At 37.8% G+C, this 18760-nt stretch overlaps 1 protein-coding gene across 1 annotated transcript in view; it reads right to left on the bottom strand.

The window, feature by feature from the left end:
• The window catches only part of LOC122798558 (nitric oxide synthase, brain-like), a 638878-nt gene that overhangs the window by 548445 nt on the left and 71673 nt on the right, over positions 1-18760 (bottom strand). Inside the window, exon 2 of the mRNA XM_044067612.1 lies at positions 331-418. Within this exon, the coding sequence (XP_043923547.1) occupies positions 331-418 (88 nt within the window). The remainder of the gene's footprint in view (positions 1-330; positions 419-18760) is intronic.

The raw sequence follows: 18760 nt of genomic DNA, 5'->3' as shown, positions 1-18760 counted from the left end.
CTTTTCCAAGGGTGAAAGCCATCAACATCACCTGTGAGGGGCTTTACTCCTTCACCCCCTTACTTAATATAATCATCTCAAAGGTCAGTACACTATGGGAAACAGAGGATTTCTGCTGTGTAGGCTAATATCAGTTTTCAAAATAAAGCAGCTTTTGGACAGATGCTTGATCACATAACTATTCCTTAGAAGAGTATCCATATTCCATCTGTCAGTAAACTTCTCGGAGTAATTATTCTACAAACAACATAAACATTATATTTGTCAGCTAAGGACAATGATGTACAATACATATAATACTGTCTCACATTAAAAAAAGAAAAAAGTTACCGTAGCTGCTTTCATGTTCAGGGTATCATTAAAACTCGTGTCTTGTTCCCAATTTTTAATTCGTACATACTTCGGAGCCTTGGGAATCCTACCGATATTAAAGTTGGAGAAAGAAATAAAATATATATATTAGCATCTGTCTTTCTTTTAAAAATAATGAAAACAGCTGTAGTCAAATCAAGAAAGCCTGATACATCCTTTCATTTATATCTGGTAGTAACATAAAATCTAACATTCTGCCTTAATTTGTATGCCCAGCATTGACTTGAATAAAGAAATACTGCAATAGATTTATGGGATAGTTTCACATTCTACTTGATATAGATCACCGTTTCATTTGTAAGATCTGTGTGCCACTAGTCCAGCTGCCATTGTTCAGTCCTGACCTCCAGTCATTGTCTGAATTCTCCCTGTGCCTGAAAAAGTTTGCACTCGGTGCTCTTAGTTTCCTCTTATCACTGGTTCATTACTACCTTTCTGAACATGCTAGTTAATTGGCTGCAGTAAACAATATATTTGTTGCATTTATCTTGCTGTAGTGGTCTGTGTCAAGGCTGAAAATTGTCAAGGAAGGATTAAGTTACTTACCTTGTTAAAAATAAATGATCTTTAATTAAATTAAATGCTATGCCTTAGTTCTTTGACATACTACAGGGAGAGCTGTACCTGGCAAGATCTGTCTCAGAACTTAACAATTATGAATACTAATAATTGTACAATAAAGGTTCATTGTTATTCAAAAACAAGCATGATGATTGGACACCCCAGTCAATGTGCACATTGTAAACTGAACTTATCCCAACAGAAAAAAAGTCTGGTCACTTAATTAATGTTGAGCGTCCAGGCATTCTATGAAGATATGCTAAAAAACAATCTTCATTCAACTATTTTAAGATGGATGGAGCAAAATATGAGAAAAAATCAGGACACTGCAAAAATCTGGACAGTTAAAAGGTACAGTACTGCTAACCTCAAAGATTGTAATGCTTTTTACCTTACCTCTCAACTGTCCAGACTTTAACAGTCTGTCCCTCACTTTCCTCATATAATTGCACTGTCCCTCATTATTCTGGTAATGCTGCCAAACCTTCCCAAGATAAAAATTAATAACAAAAAAAAAAGACAGAGGGAAACTGACATTGATATGTTGTCTTATATGCAACCGTCTAGCACCGTAGTGATGTACTGAGAGCGTACATACCATATGCATGTACATTATATCAGTAAATCAGGAAGCCATCGGAAAAACATTAGAGTACCATTATACAATGGTATTATTTAAAACAGGTAAGTGGTTTCTTGCTTAAATAATGTCATTGTATAATAGCTTTCATCTTCGTGATTAAAGTACACCAACTGTGGGTAAATTCTGCAATACCCACACCCAGTTGTGGGTTATTCCTTAATTACATGTAAATGGAAGTGAATCTATTAGGAGAGATAGTAAAACATCAACTTGGTGTGACTGCTTCTGCAGTTACTTTAGCTGCTTTGGTCACAGTCATTTGCTCTATTTGTTTATTTACATTTTTAAGTTGTTTTTCTTATGCTGAGAAAACTGCTGCATTCGGTAACTGTAGAAAAAATTAAAGCAAAGTAATGCAGTTGTGTGTGTGTGTGTGTGTGTGTCTGTGTGTGTGTGTATGTGTGTGTGTGTGTGTGTGTGTGTGTGTGTGTGTGTGTGTGTGTGTGTGTGTGTGTATGAAGGCATGAGAGAGAGAGAAAGAGAGATTGAGTGTGTATAGATCTCAACTTCTTTTCTGTAGAATTTGCACAAAACCAACAATTATGGGGCTACAATTTTAAAATATTACCCTAATTCACAAAAAAAGTTGCTAGAGTAAGACATTTTTCATCAAACCTGCTTTTTTTGATCAATAACAAGTATAAAACACTAGTTACTGAATGTATTACCTCACTGTAATTGTCAAAGATTTAACAGGAATGAATGCATTCTTCAAGGAAAAGAGCAAAAATGAGGCAAAATCAAGGATGTTCTCCAAAATGTGTGTGTGCGTGTGTGTGTGTGTGTGTGTGTGTGTGTGTGTGTGTGTCTGTGCATGTGCGTGTGTGTGTGTGTCTGCATGTGCGCGTGCGCGTGTGTGTGTGTCTGCATGTGCGCACGCGCGTGTGTGTGTGTGTGTGTGTGTGTGTGTGTGTGTGTGTGTGTAGGGAGTGTGTGGTTGCAATGTTTTTCTCTGTATGTATGTTTTCATTCATTGACAACAGTGAGACATCTAAGCTTTACACAGTAAGAAAGTGACTGTAATTGGTGGGCATATTTTAATATGGGGCTAAGAACAAAGTTTAACAACATATTAAAATAATTAAACATTTGTGCAAAGTAGTAGATTTTAACTTTATAAACAATAACTAGCTGCTTTTTGCAATTGGAACAATACAGGACAAGCCTATTTCACCACAATTACCTACCTCCCTTTTGGCTGATTGTTTTTTTATTTTTATAAAAACGCCAATTCCTGTATGGTGGTTTCAACCTGCTCCTACTCCCACTATCTATACTTAACTCCTAACTCAGAGCACTACTTAGCACAGTAATATACACTGTTGCCTCCTAAGCACACACTACTCTTCCTCACTTTAAACTCTCCTTCTACTCCTACTATACATCCTATCCTTATATGAGTCCACTCTCATACACTAATTTCCACCACCACACCAAGCGTCAACTGCACCAGCATTACTATACAGTCACCACTGGCCTATTACCCCAGCTGTCTTTCACACAATTAATACTGACTATCACACATCACATACAAACTCCTTCCACAACTAACACAATCCACCACCTCTCTTAGTCTCTCTAAAATCCTTAATAAATTCACCAAGCTGCTTCAACACATACACAAATAATTAATACTAGCAGGAGACATCCACCCAAACCTAGGCCCCACAAATTCAAATATGACACCCCCCCCCCAAAACAACCTTGCTCTAATTCACCATAGGAAAAAATCATCTCACCTCCTCCTTAACATTAATGTACATAGTATAGCTAACAAAACCCACAACTTACATGCTCTACTATCCCACTATTCCCCAGATATAGTTATTTTAACAGAAACATGGCTAAAACCACACATCAGCAACAATGAAATCAGCCCCCCATGTTACAATATCCTAAGAAAAGACAGAATAGACAAAAAAGGAGGTGGTGTAGCCAGTTTACTATTAAAATGCCGACGTCGGAATGTACACCTATGAGTCATTTGAAGTACAGATGTTTGAATAGTTCATATGTGTACATACTAAATGTTCAAATGTTATATTTGGGAATGTACTGTGCATTCACAAATATAAACGTTCGAAGGGATGTACAGAGACTGAGGTACAGTGCGGTTAGGGAAATACATCCCTTTCCTCACTGTAGTGCAATCTCGCAGTTGGAATAAATAATTAGGGGGTGGGGGTGCAGGGGGGCATGCCCCCCTGCATAAATGGGATGTTAGTTGTAGGAGGTCAGGTTTACGGCAAGAGTGGCATCATTGTTAATTGCCGTAAAATTTTGAATTTTACATTTTCGGCAATTACTGCAGATTTACAGCTAACTGAACAGTCGTAAATCTGCAGATTCGACATTAATTGTCGACATTTGGGAATGAATTTATTTTGAATTTTGAGATTTCAATAGTAAACCAGTATAGCCATCCTATATAAAGACCACCTAACAGTAGAACTCCTGCATGCCCTCCCCCCAGACCTAGCAAATACTGAACTAATTATAGCCAAACTAGCCATCAACGCCAAAAAAAACTTAATATAATAGGTGGATATATCCCACCAGGTAACAACATTCCCACTCTGGAAAGCCTATTACAATGGTGTACTATATCCCTCCCTCAGGAAACTATCTTAATGGGAGACTTCAACACAGACTGACTTCTGTGTTCCTCCCCAAACCCCACTATGCACATCAACCTTTACGGCTATACTTTATTTTATTTTATTTTTATTTTACATATACCCAAATGATCTCAGCCCCTACCAGGATCACTAAAACCACTAAATGTGAATTCATACTAGGCTGGATACTAGTTAACTCTCCCCACCTATCAACCACTCAGGTAGCCTCCTTAATAATTTAAGTGACCACTGCCTGACATTTCTATTAAGAAATCAAAACCAAGTATCTCATCCAACCACTTTCCGCACAATCAGAAGCAAAAAACAATTTAACCCAGACAAGTTCATCTCTGATCTGGAAAACTGTAACTGGGAACATCTCAAACAACTGCCATTAGATGAGGCAGTACTATCCTTCAATAGCACCTTCCTTGAAATTCATAATACCTGTGTTCCAACTAGAAATATCAGTGTAAAATCCAATTACGCACCCTGGTTAACCAAAGGTACTAGAGCAGTTTTCAAAGACAGGGACAAGGCCTGGTTGCAGTTCCATAAGAACAAAACCAGCAGCAATAAACAACTCTTAGAAATAAAGCTAAGAAACTAATTCCATAACATCCAAATGAAACACCAAAATAACCCACAAAAATTCTGGGCAGCTGTAAACAACCTGTTACAACCAGGTAAAAATACCACACCTATACTTAATACATCCGACAGCTGTAAAAGTATTGCCAGCCAGTTCAACAACCACTTTACAGAATCCATTCAATCCTTGGCAAACAACCTAAATAACTCTACAACTACCACTCCAATAGCAAACACCAATACCTCCCCACAAAATCAAAATAACAATACCCTCTTCAAAATAAAACCATGCCCTACCTACCACATCAAAAAGCTACTAAGAAAAAAAAACACCTTAGCTGCCGATAAACTCCCTGCAGATTATCTAAAACTATCATTAGAGGCAATGTGCTACCCAATAACCATACTTATCAATAGATCCATCACTGAGTCATATGTTCCCACTCTCTGGAAAATATCACAGATTATACCCCTGTACAAAGGAGGTATATCCTGTCAACTAACTAATTATCACCCCATTGCTGTCCTCTCCCCTCTGTCTAAAATCCTCATTCACTCACACCTAAGGATTACCTATTATCAGACAAGGTCCTGTCACACACTCAACATGGCTTTTGCCCTGCCTATAGCACATCAACAGCCCTTCTATCCTTCACAAATACTATTAATCACCTCAGAAACAACTCTCAGATTGTATCAGCAATATTCCTGGACCTGTCAGAAGCATTTGACATGGGCAATCACCCCAAACTCATAAATTTCATCTCCTCCCACAACCTCTGCAACACAGCTATAGCATGGTCCCAAAGCTATTTAACAAATCGACAACAAACTGTCCTTTGGCAAGAGTCCCTCTCACCCCTCCTACGGGTCACCTTAGGGGTACCCCAAGGCTCCATTCTTGGACCTCTTCCTTTCTCCTTATTCACTAATCACCTCCACTTTGCCACCCCCAAGCCAAGATTATACAGTATGCTGATGACTCCACTCTGATCTGCTTCTTCCCTTAATGACCTGCAATCTATCACCCAGGACACCTTCCTATCTGTAGAAACATGGCTAACAAACTCCCAACTTTTATTAAATCCCAATAAAACTAAATGTATGCTTTTCTATCCCACCAGAATCCCCACCACAAACTTTCAGATCTTCTGTAAGAACAAAACCATAATTACTCCAACCCCCCATATCAAACTTCTAGGTGTTACTATTGACAATAACCTGAAATTTGATCTCCACATAGACCAATCCATCAAAAAAGTACACAAAAAACTTGGCCTCCTTTATAGAAATAAACAATATCTGACTACAAACACAAAATTTATAATTGCTAGAGCACACCTGCTATCTACACTTCTATACGCATTCCCTAGTCTAACAAACATCTGTAAAACTGACCTCGCCAAGCTAGAAACCTGCTACAAGAAAATCTCCAAATTTGCAACAAATGCCCCATATAAATCTCATCACTGTCAATCTCTCAAGCAATTGAACCTGCTAGAACTCCCTCTTTTACTTCAATTTAATCAACTAACCTTAGCCCACAAACTCCTCCAACAACCAGAAAAAAACCCAGCCCTCAAAAACCTAGTCCAACCATATCTCGCATCCAGATCCCTCCGTTCAAACAACAATCTACTCCTCCAAGTCACCAAAGTAAAAAACTCAGCAGGTGAAGCCCCGTTCTCCTACTGTATTTCCAAACTCTGGAACAGTGTACCTAACCCACTTATGAATTCCTCCTCAACTAAACAGTTTAAAAAATACTAAAAACCCACCTCACAAACACCTGGCTCTGCACCTGCCAACGCCCAGGTTAAAGCCCTTACCATCCTTCTTACCTACCTCACCTCTTAACACTGATGTTTACATCAAACATCCTTTTCATCTACTACTTATGTTTCATCTTATCTGTGATTCCTTACATGAAAACTTCTTGTTTTGAACACAAGTACAAATCCACAAGATGGTTTGTTCACTCATACTGATCATAGCTGTTGTAACAGACTTACTAAAAATGCCTACTCAATCTTTTGTATAATTATTTATGACTTAAAAACTAAAAATGCTTTTATGTATTACAAATGCAGCAAATATGGTTTTTGTATATGAAATGTATATAACAATGTTTTTACTCATATGTTTGAAACTATACACTGTCCTGTCTGTGTTGTAATGTATGTATCTCATATGTATGTATCTTGGAGCATTTCTCCCTGGGCCTCCACTGAAAAAGGACACATGTCGAGATGGACTTTCCTGGTTAACAAATGTAAAATAAATAAAATAAAAATGTGTGTGTGTGTGTGTGTGTGTGTGTGTGTGTGTGTGTGTGTGTGTGTGTGTGTGTGTGTGTGTGTGTGTGTGTGTGTGTATGTATAGACATTAAATACTTACATAATATATATATGTATATTTTAGATGTAAAATATGCCTTCCAATAAAAACTACATAACCTACAGCAGCTGTGAAACATTAAGTAGAGGAGCTTTACATCAAAAATATAAAAAAATGAATGTTCCAATAATAAAAGCAGCAGAGACCAGTTTAATAGACTGTTTTCTTCTAACAATAATTCCCTCCAGGGCGGGTATTATAATGGCAATAACTGACCCCCCTGAGCAGTCCATTATTTCCCAAATAATGCCCATCCTGTCGGGCATCATTTCTTGCTTGTTTCTATGTGGAATTAGACTATACACTTAACTGTAGTATTCAAAGGACATATGTGTATTTAACTGCAAATCAGTGAAAGTACTATGCTAAGTGTTGAATATTTCATATGTGCATACCCACACAAATGTGCATGAGCGTGCGTATGTGTTTGTGTGTGTGTGAGAACGTGAGCACATGTGAATGTGTGCATGTGTTTGTGTCGGTGTGGGATTTTGATGTGTAGGAAGGAAATAGCAACCAGAGTTCTGCTGTGGTGACCCCTAAGTGGGAAAAGCCGGAAGAAGAAGGAAGGAAATAAATATAGTGCGGTGGTTACATCCATTTTATTTGAGAGGGGAAGGCTCATGGGTTGCCTGAGTTTTTAGGGCCTAAAACACTGGTGATATATTTTTTTCAGTTCAGCTTGATCCTGTTCTGAAAAATTAAGTGATTATATGTTGAAATCCTTCCAGAGAAAAGCCATAACAGACAGTGGCCTTGAAGGTGTCATGCTACAGATGCTCCTGTTCAGCATACCTGTGACAGAAATACTAAAAATATAGAGAAACACTAGGGCATTTCCAGCTGGCTTTCCAGGTGGATTTAGTGCCAGCAGAGAGGACAAACATCCCAGTGAGAACAAGTGTAGCTTACGAAGCTAGCAGATGAAACTTTATGTAAAATAATGCAATACTGAGCACCTTGTTTGGGAAAATCCAGAAAATAATGCACAAGTTGGAGGAGGACCTGTGGATTACAGATAATGAATGTATCCAAGGTAATTGTCTTTCAGCAAATCATGTATTGTAGCATGAATAAGAGGCAGAGTAAGATCCCAAGGTATGAATGTGGGAGGACTACATAAAGAGACCATTGATTCATCTTTCCTTTTCACCATGCAATATTAACACCCTACATTGAACACTTTGTCTCTTTGTATAATGAAATATATGATTAGGTTGAGAGATCATGCAACAGGCAGCTTCTACCAAGGTAAAGTGAATGCTGCAGCCTGAAATTAAGGAAAGATTCAGGCTGTTTACAGTATATGCTTTAGAAGAGGAAGGAGTAAGGACATTATCATGAGGTATGCTAAGAGTGAGTTTAAAAGACAGAAGAATAATGAATATGCGTTGACTGGGTGAGGGATGTGACAAGAATGTCATAACAAACTGCAACTTTACTGATTCAAAGATGTGCACAAAAATGCATTGCCAAAGGGGCTGCTGCATGTTGATCATAGAGTTTTGTCAATGCCAGGAAAAAGAGACCGAGGAAGCGACATGGCAGAGAACTAGAAGTACCAGCTGCAGAGTGGTCAGCCACAGCACTTGGGCAGACATTGTTTTTATTTTAATATTATTTTTTCAGTCAGGACCCTAGTGCAAATGCCCAATTTGTTGCAGCGATAATTAAATGACTTAACATTGATAATTTTGAAATGATTCTAGAAGAGGTTGTTTACATCTTATAAATTTGAAATGATTGTGACACCATTATTTTATATGGTTATCCATAGCAGAACTTCTTCTGACATCTGTGTTCTAATGCTTGTTTTTGCAGAGGACCTTACTGTTTTATACTCTGAGACAATGAGCACAGTCGTGTGTTTTAGGAGCAAAAATATATCTGCATGCAAACATCTGATATTTGTGATGCAGCCATTTACAAGTGAACACACATGTAGCATGTCACGTAAAGCAAGTAGTTGGCATGGAGTATGGAAAACATTTATGGAAACAAAATCAAGACTGAAACATTGACAGCAGCCTGCAGCTATGGGCAGAAAACATTGTCAATTGTGTCAGCTTGTGCAAATAGGCACATTTTTTTATTTAAAAATATTACATTTCTTTTTCTCCTCTCAAAAATAATTATGCAAATAAAATTTTTTATCAATTTTTTACAAATTTCAGCTTTAAAGTTTATACATTTCTCTTCTTTTTTGTAAAGTCACTGCTTCCCCTTTTCATATTCTGCTAGTTCCTAGTCCCTTGAACACTCTTCCTGTAGCACACAGAAAATGTGCCTCTCCAAACCTTTTCTTATGAAACACCAGTTATGAAACATTCTTGAATCTGATCCAGATGTTGTGCCATGAAAAGAAATGATGAAAATTGCAGTCATTTCTGTCCTTGTAAAGTCAGACAGGTTACTATCCCAGCAGTAACCCTGAAGTACTCAATCCTTATGTAATGTCAAAACCTGACAATAGAGGTTAATGGACTGCAATTTGCAGTGCATACAGCATTCATAAAAATAGAGCATGCTATGATATGGTATAGAAGTGCTGAATAGCTCAGGGAAATGAAAAGAATCCAGAGTACAGCAAATATTTGCAGAAGCTTGAGGTAATGAGGGGTCACTTGATTCATACATTCATAGATTGTTACTAGGCTAATGACCCAGGTGGACATTTCTAAGTCAAGCCATGTTTTCTCGAAAGAATAATGATGTCCTGTATCCAAACAGGACATCAAGTGCCAGGCATTTATAAGCTATCTCTGTCTATAAGGGACTTGAAGAGACAGGGTAGGCAGCTCAGAAGTTATGTAAGAAAATATTTATTTCACAAGGTTGTTGATGGAGTAGTAGCACTTAAAAGGTATCCTCCTACATGCATGGCACAGAAAACATAGAACTTTGGGATGGTGTGAGAGAGAAATAGTGTGTGTGTGTGTGTGTGTGTGTGTGTGTGTGTGTGTGTGTGTGTGTGTACATGCATGCGTGTGTGTGTGTGTGTGTGTGTGTGTGTGTGTGTGTACATGCATGCGTGTGTGTGTGTGTGTGTGTGTGTGTGTGTGTATACATGCATGCGTGTGTGTGTGTGTGTGTGTGTGTGTGTGTGTGTGTGTGTGTGTGTGATTGGTGAAATGGAGAGGGACTAGTCTATTAAGTTGAAACTGCAGGAGTGGAAATGGCTGGGAATTGTGTATTTGTCTTATTTTTTGCATTTGATCTACATTTCAATGTTTGAATAAAACTGGAATTAGCTGTGGACTTTTTTAGAACAATATGATTTTAATGCTGAGAAGTATTCAACTCTGAATAGGAGGCATGTTTACACAAGTCAGAGAAGGCTGGAGTGACTATAGCTACTATGGATGACAATATGTTTCCTGCAATTCAAGTTATACAACTTGAGACTTCAGTTATGTTCTGCAGTATAGAAATTGCCCCCAGAATGCAGATGCTGTTATTCATAAGCTTCAAGAAGTGTTAATGATGTGAGCATTTCAACTTTCTGAATTTTAAACATAATTGTGCCATTAAATGCTCCATGAAAACATTCTGTTTTTAAATTATTTTCTTTACATAACTAAGAGTAAACCTGCCTTCACTCTTTCACCTGCAAACACTCATTAGAAGTAACCTACCTAAACCACAGAAGCCTCCTATATATAACTCAAGAATTAAGTATAAGTACCTTCAGCAACCTCCCAAACACACATCACAGACAGCACTGACCAAAATACATCAGTGAGTCACACAGGCTCAGTCCTAAAGTCCATAAGGAAAACTACTGCACAACCCAATATCTTAGTCATAAATGACCGCATAGTGATACACACCAGTGCAACATTCACCAGGCTGTGTGACTTCCAAACTTGTTAGTCAACATAACAGCTTGGAAGTCTTCCATGTCCAACTTACTATTAACCCTTTATGACATCACAGCTAAATAGAGGACGCCTCTATGTTCACCTCCCTGTCCCATGCCTCCTAGTTAACTAGTATGGAGACCCTATGCATTAAGCCAAACACCATTCTCCATTGAGACTTCAACTATCCCACCATCAACTAGGAGACTTATACATCCTCAGTCATACATGCCCAGGCATTTCAGGACTTCATAAATACAAACTCTCTGGACCATTAAGTCTATACCCTAACCTAGGGAGATAAAGTACTGGACTTAGTCCTTATCTGTATGGGACAACTGTGCTTCCTGTCTATTGTAACCCCCCTCCATGGTCAAATTAGATCACAGGTTAGTCACGTTCACCTTAAGAATGAAGCCAGAGGTACCCTCTAATACCTCAGTATTCAGAGACTATGCAAATGCTAGTCTACTCAAACTAAATGATGACCCAACTAAATTGAAAAGCTCCTTCCACCATGACAATCCCACGGCTTATGCAGAGTGCTTTACTTCTGAGTGCTGTGCACACATAAGTAGTTGCAAAGTGCAGCTGACTCATCAGAAATACGTATAATGCAAAATTCAAAAATAACCCCCTATGATAGGACCCTAATATAAACAGGCTGTATGATAAGAAAAAAAATAATGCATACAAAAATAAAGCTAACCCTCTATAATAAAAGAAAAAGTAATCACGTGTAAAAATAAATATAACTCTCAAGAAGGAGAAAACATTTTAGCTAAACTAAACAAGAAACTCCAAATCCTGATCAAATCAACCAAAGCCAGATATGAGATAAAAATAGCCACTCTGGTGAAATATAGCTACAAATCCTTCTGTGACTATGTTATAAATCTCAGAAGCAATGCCCAGCACTGTAAAAAGGTAATAGTAAATGATATCACTTATTCAGGCCATGAGGACATAGTCAATTGACCAGCTGATAAATTCAGCTTTACCCCCTTCCCCTTCAATATTCTCATAGGTTCATAGGTTCATACTAGGCTATCTGCCCTAGGGCATTTATAAGCCTAGCCAGAATGTGTTTGGCTTTCGCCACCCATTTTAAATTTATTTTGCTGTGCCCTTTTTCGAGGTTAGTATACTGTGCCTCTCTCTAACAGTGACACAGAAGTGACTCATGGTCAAATATCCACAACCCCCCCCCCCCCAAATTTCCCAAGAACAAATCTACAAGGCACTATCTAAGGCTAAGAACAGCATATCATATCTATGGGACTGGATAACATACCAGGTTGTCTACAGGTTAGCCTAAAACATGAACTGTCATACCCCTACACGGCCTATTAAACATTAGCCACAAAACAGGCTTTGTGTGGGATGAATGCAGGATAGCCACAGTCATTTACCTTGCAAAAGGGTTGTGCAACAACAGATCCAGGTAATTACAGACCCATAAGCCTGACCAACCTCAAATGTAAGGTTATGAAAGGATCATTATGGAACTAATAAACAGGGACATAGGTGGCCTACAGACCCTCAACCCAGCCCAGTTTGGATTTATCAAGGGTAAGTCCTGCCTACTTAACCTAGATGAATTCCTGTAAAAAGCTATTGAGGCAATATATGAGGGTATATCAGTGCACACTGCCTATCTGAACCTTGCAAAGAGATTTGGCACCATCCCACACTCAAGAATCATAGATAAACTCCCCCAGCTAAATGCTAACCCCTATTTAACTTGCTGGATATCACAATGGCTCACAAACAGAACATAGGAAGTATGGTTGGATGGTTCTACCTTCTCCAAAAGTCCTGTAAATTTTGGAGTGCCCAAGGGTTCAGTCTTTGGTGACTTTGAGTTGGCATTTACTTCTTAGAAGCTGAAGCTAATGCTAGGGGTTAATGACATACCAAGTTTGCAGATGACCACACACTTCTTGCCATCATAAACTTCCAAGAGGACCTCACCCAAACACATAATTGTTGCCAAAACCATGGGCTGTAACTAAATGCCAAGATATGCATAACTGCATCCTTTGTCAAGCATGACTACCTTTGTAACTTCCAAATGAACAACACCCCCATGAAAATTGATCCCACAGTTACATATCCAGGATCCTGTGTTGACAATGAACTATACATACTTTGATCACCATATATGTACTGTTGTAAGGAAGTCCTTTTTTATCAAACATTAAAGGGTACAGAGTCCAGATCCATGGACATAACTGTTCCTCTGTCCTCAACACTCATTAGGACAATCATTGACAATAATGCCTCTTTCATTATGTACTTCTCCAAATACTTGTCACAGCTTTAATGATCACAAAGCTTCCTCACTAAAAAAAAAAGGTAGGCTATCTCAAAACCTTGTCTCTCTTCTTGGTATCATACAAGCTACTGAGAGGTGACTTCTGCTTTGCAGATGGAGCCTCAGTAGAGTCTTTTGTATAAGATCTATTACACATTCGGAAGTTCTGTGGTATCCAAAACACCTACTCAGTGGACGTTAATCTGTTATGCAAGATTAAAAGAACATGCTGGAGGGATAAGTATGTATAACAGGGAATACCACATCTGTGGAAATGACTTCTGCTCCACGTAAAGTAGAGTATTTCCCTTACTCTGTTCATATGCAACTTAGGTGAATGGCTGGCTAACATCAACTTCATCCCTGGTTTTGCACCAGTGGACCTCATGGATAGAGGAAACGTGTAAGTACCCAACATATACATAAGTGGCTCATCCTTGGAGATTCATATTGCAAAATACAAGGGTTAATAATTACCTTGAGAATGCATAGTTAGGCTTTTTAAGATCCTCACAGATCAATAACCTAGTAAGTACATATGAACCCATCAATTAGCTATTACACTGAAACTCAAGAATTTTATCTTCTTGAAAACTTTGTTTCTGTATGTTCTGTCATTTTAGGGAAATTCTGCTTCTTTCTTGCATGTCTTATATGCAGTGAACAGACATGGCTGACACTCACTTGTTTGGCACCATTATTGCTGGAGTTAGCCAAATGTCTCTTTTTTTTCTGTATATATTATTGCATTCATTCTTTCAGGTTCATTTCCCATACAGTAAATAGTATAACAGTTTAAACGTATTTATTAGTACCACAAAAAATGAAGCTTTATGATAAACCCCTTTCTTTTTGTTAGAGTTCTTCAACTCATTACAGGATTCTTTTACACATACATAATCATACCATATTTGTGTTTTACTTGCACAAGCTTTAACAGACCATCCTATATTTGATAAGGCATATTAGGGAACAACTTATAGGAACATTTCTAAGTTTTCTTAGAATTTCCTATCAAGGTCATTTATTAGTAAAATATGAACAATTAATTCTAAAGAGAACGTAAATGTAAAAATAAATAATAATAGTTTAAACACAATTCAGCAGCACATTTTCACACTGATTTGTGTGATTGGACAGATTAAGTTTCATAGTTTTATTACTGTGCAGCAAAACAGTCTTCTAAACCATCAGTATTGCAGTCTCAGACATAGCAGCTTTATACTTATCTCTTATGCACGTATCTAGTGTATGCTTAAATGTGCCTAATGTCCTAGAGTCATTATCGCATGGGATATATGCAAATGATCCTGGACATCAGGTTTGTTTTTAAGCTCTATGTTGCTAAAGTTCAGCCAAGCAATCCAGTTATACTGTACTGATGAGCTCAGAAAAATGATGAAACAATGCATGTCTATAGCTAGTGGGTATTACATTTATTGACTTGATTAGATCAGTAAAGACTTTTAAAAAGTAAAAATAAAAAGTCAGGGGCATTAGAAAGCATGTAGCTGAAACAATGTTATGTCCTTATGGGGTCATTTGCATATATACCATGGGTTTCCACTAGAAGAGGTATAAGGTATCATGCATTGAAGACTCTAGCTTTGCTGGGTCAATCTCGTAGCTTTTACTCTATGGTTTGCCTGAGTGACCTTTTTACCCTTTGGCATTGATTGCTAAAAAAAGGATGGAAAGCATGTATGGACCTGCTATATTAACATTTTCTGATTGCAGTGAGAAATCCCTTGATCCTGTGCAGTTCAGCTTTTAAACCTGAAACCAGTCTAAATTATCAAGTGAAAAAAAATATATATATATATATATATATATATATATATATATATATATATATATATGTATATATATATGTTCCTTCAGATTTACAGCATATAGGTATTTATACTATTGTATGCATTTCATAAGCTGTGCTACTAAGCATACTATGTCTTGATTCTGTTGTCTCATGAGGACAGACAATAGAAACTACAGAATATTTTATCAAGCAGTGCCTATATTTTTTATTTAAAAAAGATTGCAAAATTGTGGGATTGAGTATATATGCTCATTGTCCTTAAAATATTTTGCCCAGTGTTCATTTTTATCCTTTTCTTTGCCCAGTGTTCATTTATATCCTTTAGAATTTGTGTATTTAGCACTACAAAACATAACTACCAATATTTTTTTCCTGGACATACCCTGCCATGCCTCCAACCTCATAAAATGGCCACCCCTGCAATAATTACTGTTTACTACCTTTCATCTAGCAAATATCATGTTTTGCGATTTCTGAGTTATCTTCATTATAGCTCTCTGAGCATAAAGGTTCCTAGAGATTCTAAATCAGGTAAGGAGATAATGTAGTATGCATAATAAAAAGATGTCTGCTACAACAGTCTCTTTTCTCTACAATGGTCATCTGATATTTTAAATTGCTTGTCAAGAAAATAATCCACTTAACAAAGTGAAATATGACAAAAGGTCCATTGTTTTAAATGCCCATGTCTTGTATCACTTGATTATAGTATTGACCATATTAAAACTGCACACTCAACTAGGAACATTGTACCCATGGGACAGTGGACTTAATTTAAAGTTAATAATACATTATGCTCTGAAATGTTTTGTTATTTTTAGCAATGTATATTGCTATAATCTGTTTCTGGAACAGTAAAAGCTCTACCATAAAAGTTAATACACTAAGCAAGTTACATTAAACTTATATTTCTCAACAGTTATCATATGAATGTTAAGTAAAAATGTTTGCATGATAATAAAACATGAATATACTAAAAGCTGAATCTATTAATATAAATGGCATAAACAGAGGAAACTAAAGAATATTCTTATTTATGTTTTAAATATAAATACAGCAAATGTAGTCATACTTCAAAAGATGCATCTCCTAGAAAAAATGATACAAAATATCTTAGTATTAAAGATTATGATTTCCTAACAGCTGTATCATTTTATGGAGAAAAGCCTCAGTCATTCCAATAACTCTCTATGTATATTCTGATCTTCAGGGAATACTAATAATTACAGCATTAGAATTTAATAAAATCTTTTCAATTGTTACAGAATATTGGCTTCCAGGAGTTGGAGCAAAGGTGGCAAGAAAGTATTTACAGATCATTTAGTCTAAACTTTTATTTATTTCTTTATTTTATTTATTTATATTTGTTGACCGGAAGTGTCCGACTAGACGTAGGTCCATTTTCAGCGGAGGCCCGGGGAGAAAAGCTCCACAGTTAAAATAAACCGACAGTAGTTACATTGGATTACATAGTGATTAACAATTTACATAGCAATTACTTTCAACATATTTACAGATGAAGAACATAGTACATCAGTAGACAACTAGAATCTTTATCTGTGAAGTACATAGCAGACATTAACAAATGTTACAAGAAGAAGTTCCTGCTGTATAATAAGTACTGGCTTATGAGCATCTGAGCTTGTTATAATCAAGGTAGTTAGTGGAGTGGAAAGAAAGGTAGTATTTGGATGGGGTGGGTGATATTAGAGTGGGAGTTGCAAGGGCATAGCCAGCATGTTTTTAGGTGCGCTTTTAGTAAAGTTTTGAAGTGGGTGCATGATGGTATGGAGGTAATTGTGAGTGGGAGGGAGTTCCATAATTTGGCTATGGTGCAAGAGAATAGTGCTTCACCAGCAGAGTTATTGGCTTTAGTGATCTGCAAGTGATTTTTGCTGCTGGATCTTAGTGGTCTGGTGGTGCGATAGGGTTGGAGTAGATTCTGAAGGGATGGGACATTTAGTGGATGATTTACTAGTTTGTGGGCGAGTGAGAGTTGATACCATTGAAGGAGGTGAGGGAGTTCAAGCCAGCCCAGTTCAGCAAGTGAGAGACAGTGGTGACTATGGTAGGATGCCCCTGTGGCGAATTTGGCGATTTTGTTGTAGCAGGTCTCTAGCTTGTTTAAATCGCATTGCCTTAGGTTGGTATATATTGGACAGGCATAAAGTAGGGTGGAGATAAGGTGGGAATTTGCTATTGAAATCTTTGCTGCTTTGGTGAGAAGTTGCTTATTTCTGTATAGCGTTCCTAATTTTTTGTGGACTTTTTTTATGGTCAAGGATATGTGAATGTCAAATTTTAGTTTATTGTCTATTTCCACTCCTAGCAATTTGGTGTGTTCAGTTGGGTATATAGTGATGTTGTCTTTTGCTGTGATGTTAAAGTGAGAGTTGTTTTGAGTATGTTTGGTGGATTGAAAGATGAGTAGTTTAGTTTTGTTTGGGTTGAGTATTAATTGGGCATCGGATAACCAAGTTCAAACAGAGGAAAAGGCTTCCTGTGTGACTTTTTGCAGTTTGGGTAGGGACTGGGCTGAGCAGATGATGGTTGAGTCATCTGCATATTGTATGAGTGTGCCATGTTTGGTGGCAGAGGCTAGATTATTGGTGAAAACAGAGAAGAGTAGGGGTCCAAGGATGGATCCTTGGGGAACCCCTATGGAGACAGGTAGTTGGGGAGATATGTCATTCTGCCATACAACGGATTGTTGGCGGTCAGACAGGTAACTCTGAAACCAGTTGGTGACTGATTGTGAGAAGGATAGGTTATTGAGGACAGAGATAAGTTGTTTATGTGGGACCATGTCAAATGCTTTAGATAGGTCTAGGAAAGTAGCAGGAGAGAGATAGCCATTGTTTTTATGCTGAAGGATAGTGTTAGTAAAGGAGAGTAAGACAGTGGTGGTGCTATGGTTTGGTCGGAAACCATGCTGAGTACTGGAAAGGAGGTTGTTAGTAAGGAGGTAGTCTGAGACCTGAGAGTGTATGCATCTCTCTAGTATTTTGGAGAGTGGAGAGAGAATAGCTATGGGGCAGTAATTGGTTAGTTCTGTGGAGGGTCCGCCTTTGTGGAGGGGAATTATATGTGATACTTTCCACAGTATGGGAACGTAACTTTCTGACAGAGATTGGTTAATCAAGATGGATACTGGGTAGGCCAGAGCATCAGCTGTGATTTGTAGGTATTCACTTGGGAGGTTGTCTGCTGCTAATCTGGTGGTCTTAAGTTTAGTTAAGAGTTTGTTTATGTTGGAGGTAGGTACAGGAGAAAAAGAGAAGGCAGTGGGGAGATTACTAGTTGAAGGTGTGGGTTGGAGGGGACGGGTATTCTGTTGTTTAGCTAGTGATAGTACGGTTTGTGTGAAGTATGTGTTGAATGAGGTAGCAATATTTTCTGAGGAGTGAGGGATGTTAGGAGGAGGGGTACTGACTTTACCTGGGTGGAGGATGGAGTTTATGGAGGACCAGAATTGTTTGGGGCTGTGTTGAGAGGAGTCTACGGCAGACTGGTAGTATTGGAAGTTGTCCTGTTTTATTAGCTTTTTGACTCTGTTGCGGAGTTCTAGGAATTTCTGTCTAGTTG

Source organism: Protopterus annectens, chromosome 3.part1, assembly GCF_019279795.1.
Source record: "Protopterus annectens isolate FY-2018-M chromosome 3.part1, PAN1.0, whole genome shotgun sequence".
In the NCBI taxonomy this organism is placed as follows: Eukaryota; Metazoa; Chordata; order Ceratodontiformes; family Protopteridae; genus Protopterus; species Protopterus annectens.
Note: the sequence above shows the minus strand (reverse complement) of the source record. Positions and strands in the feature narration are given on the sequence as shown.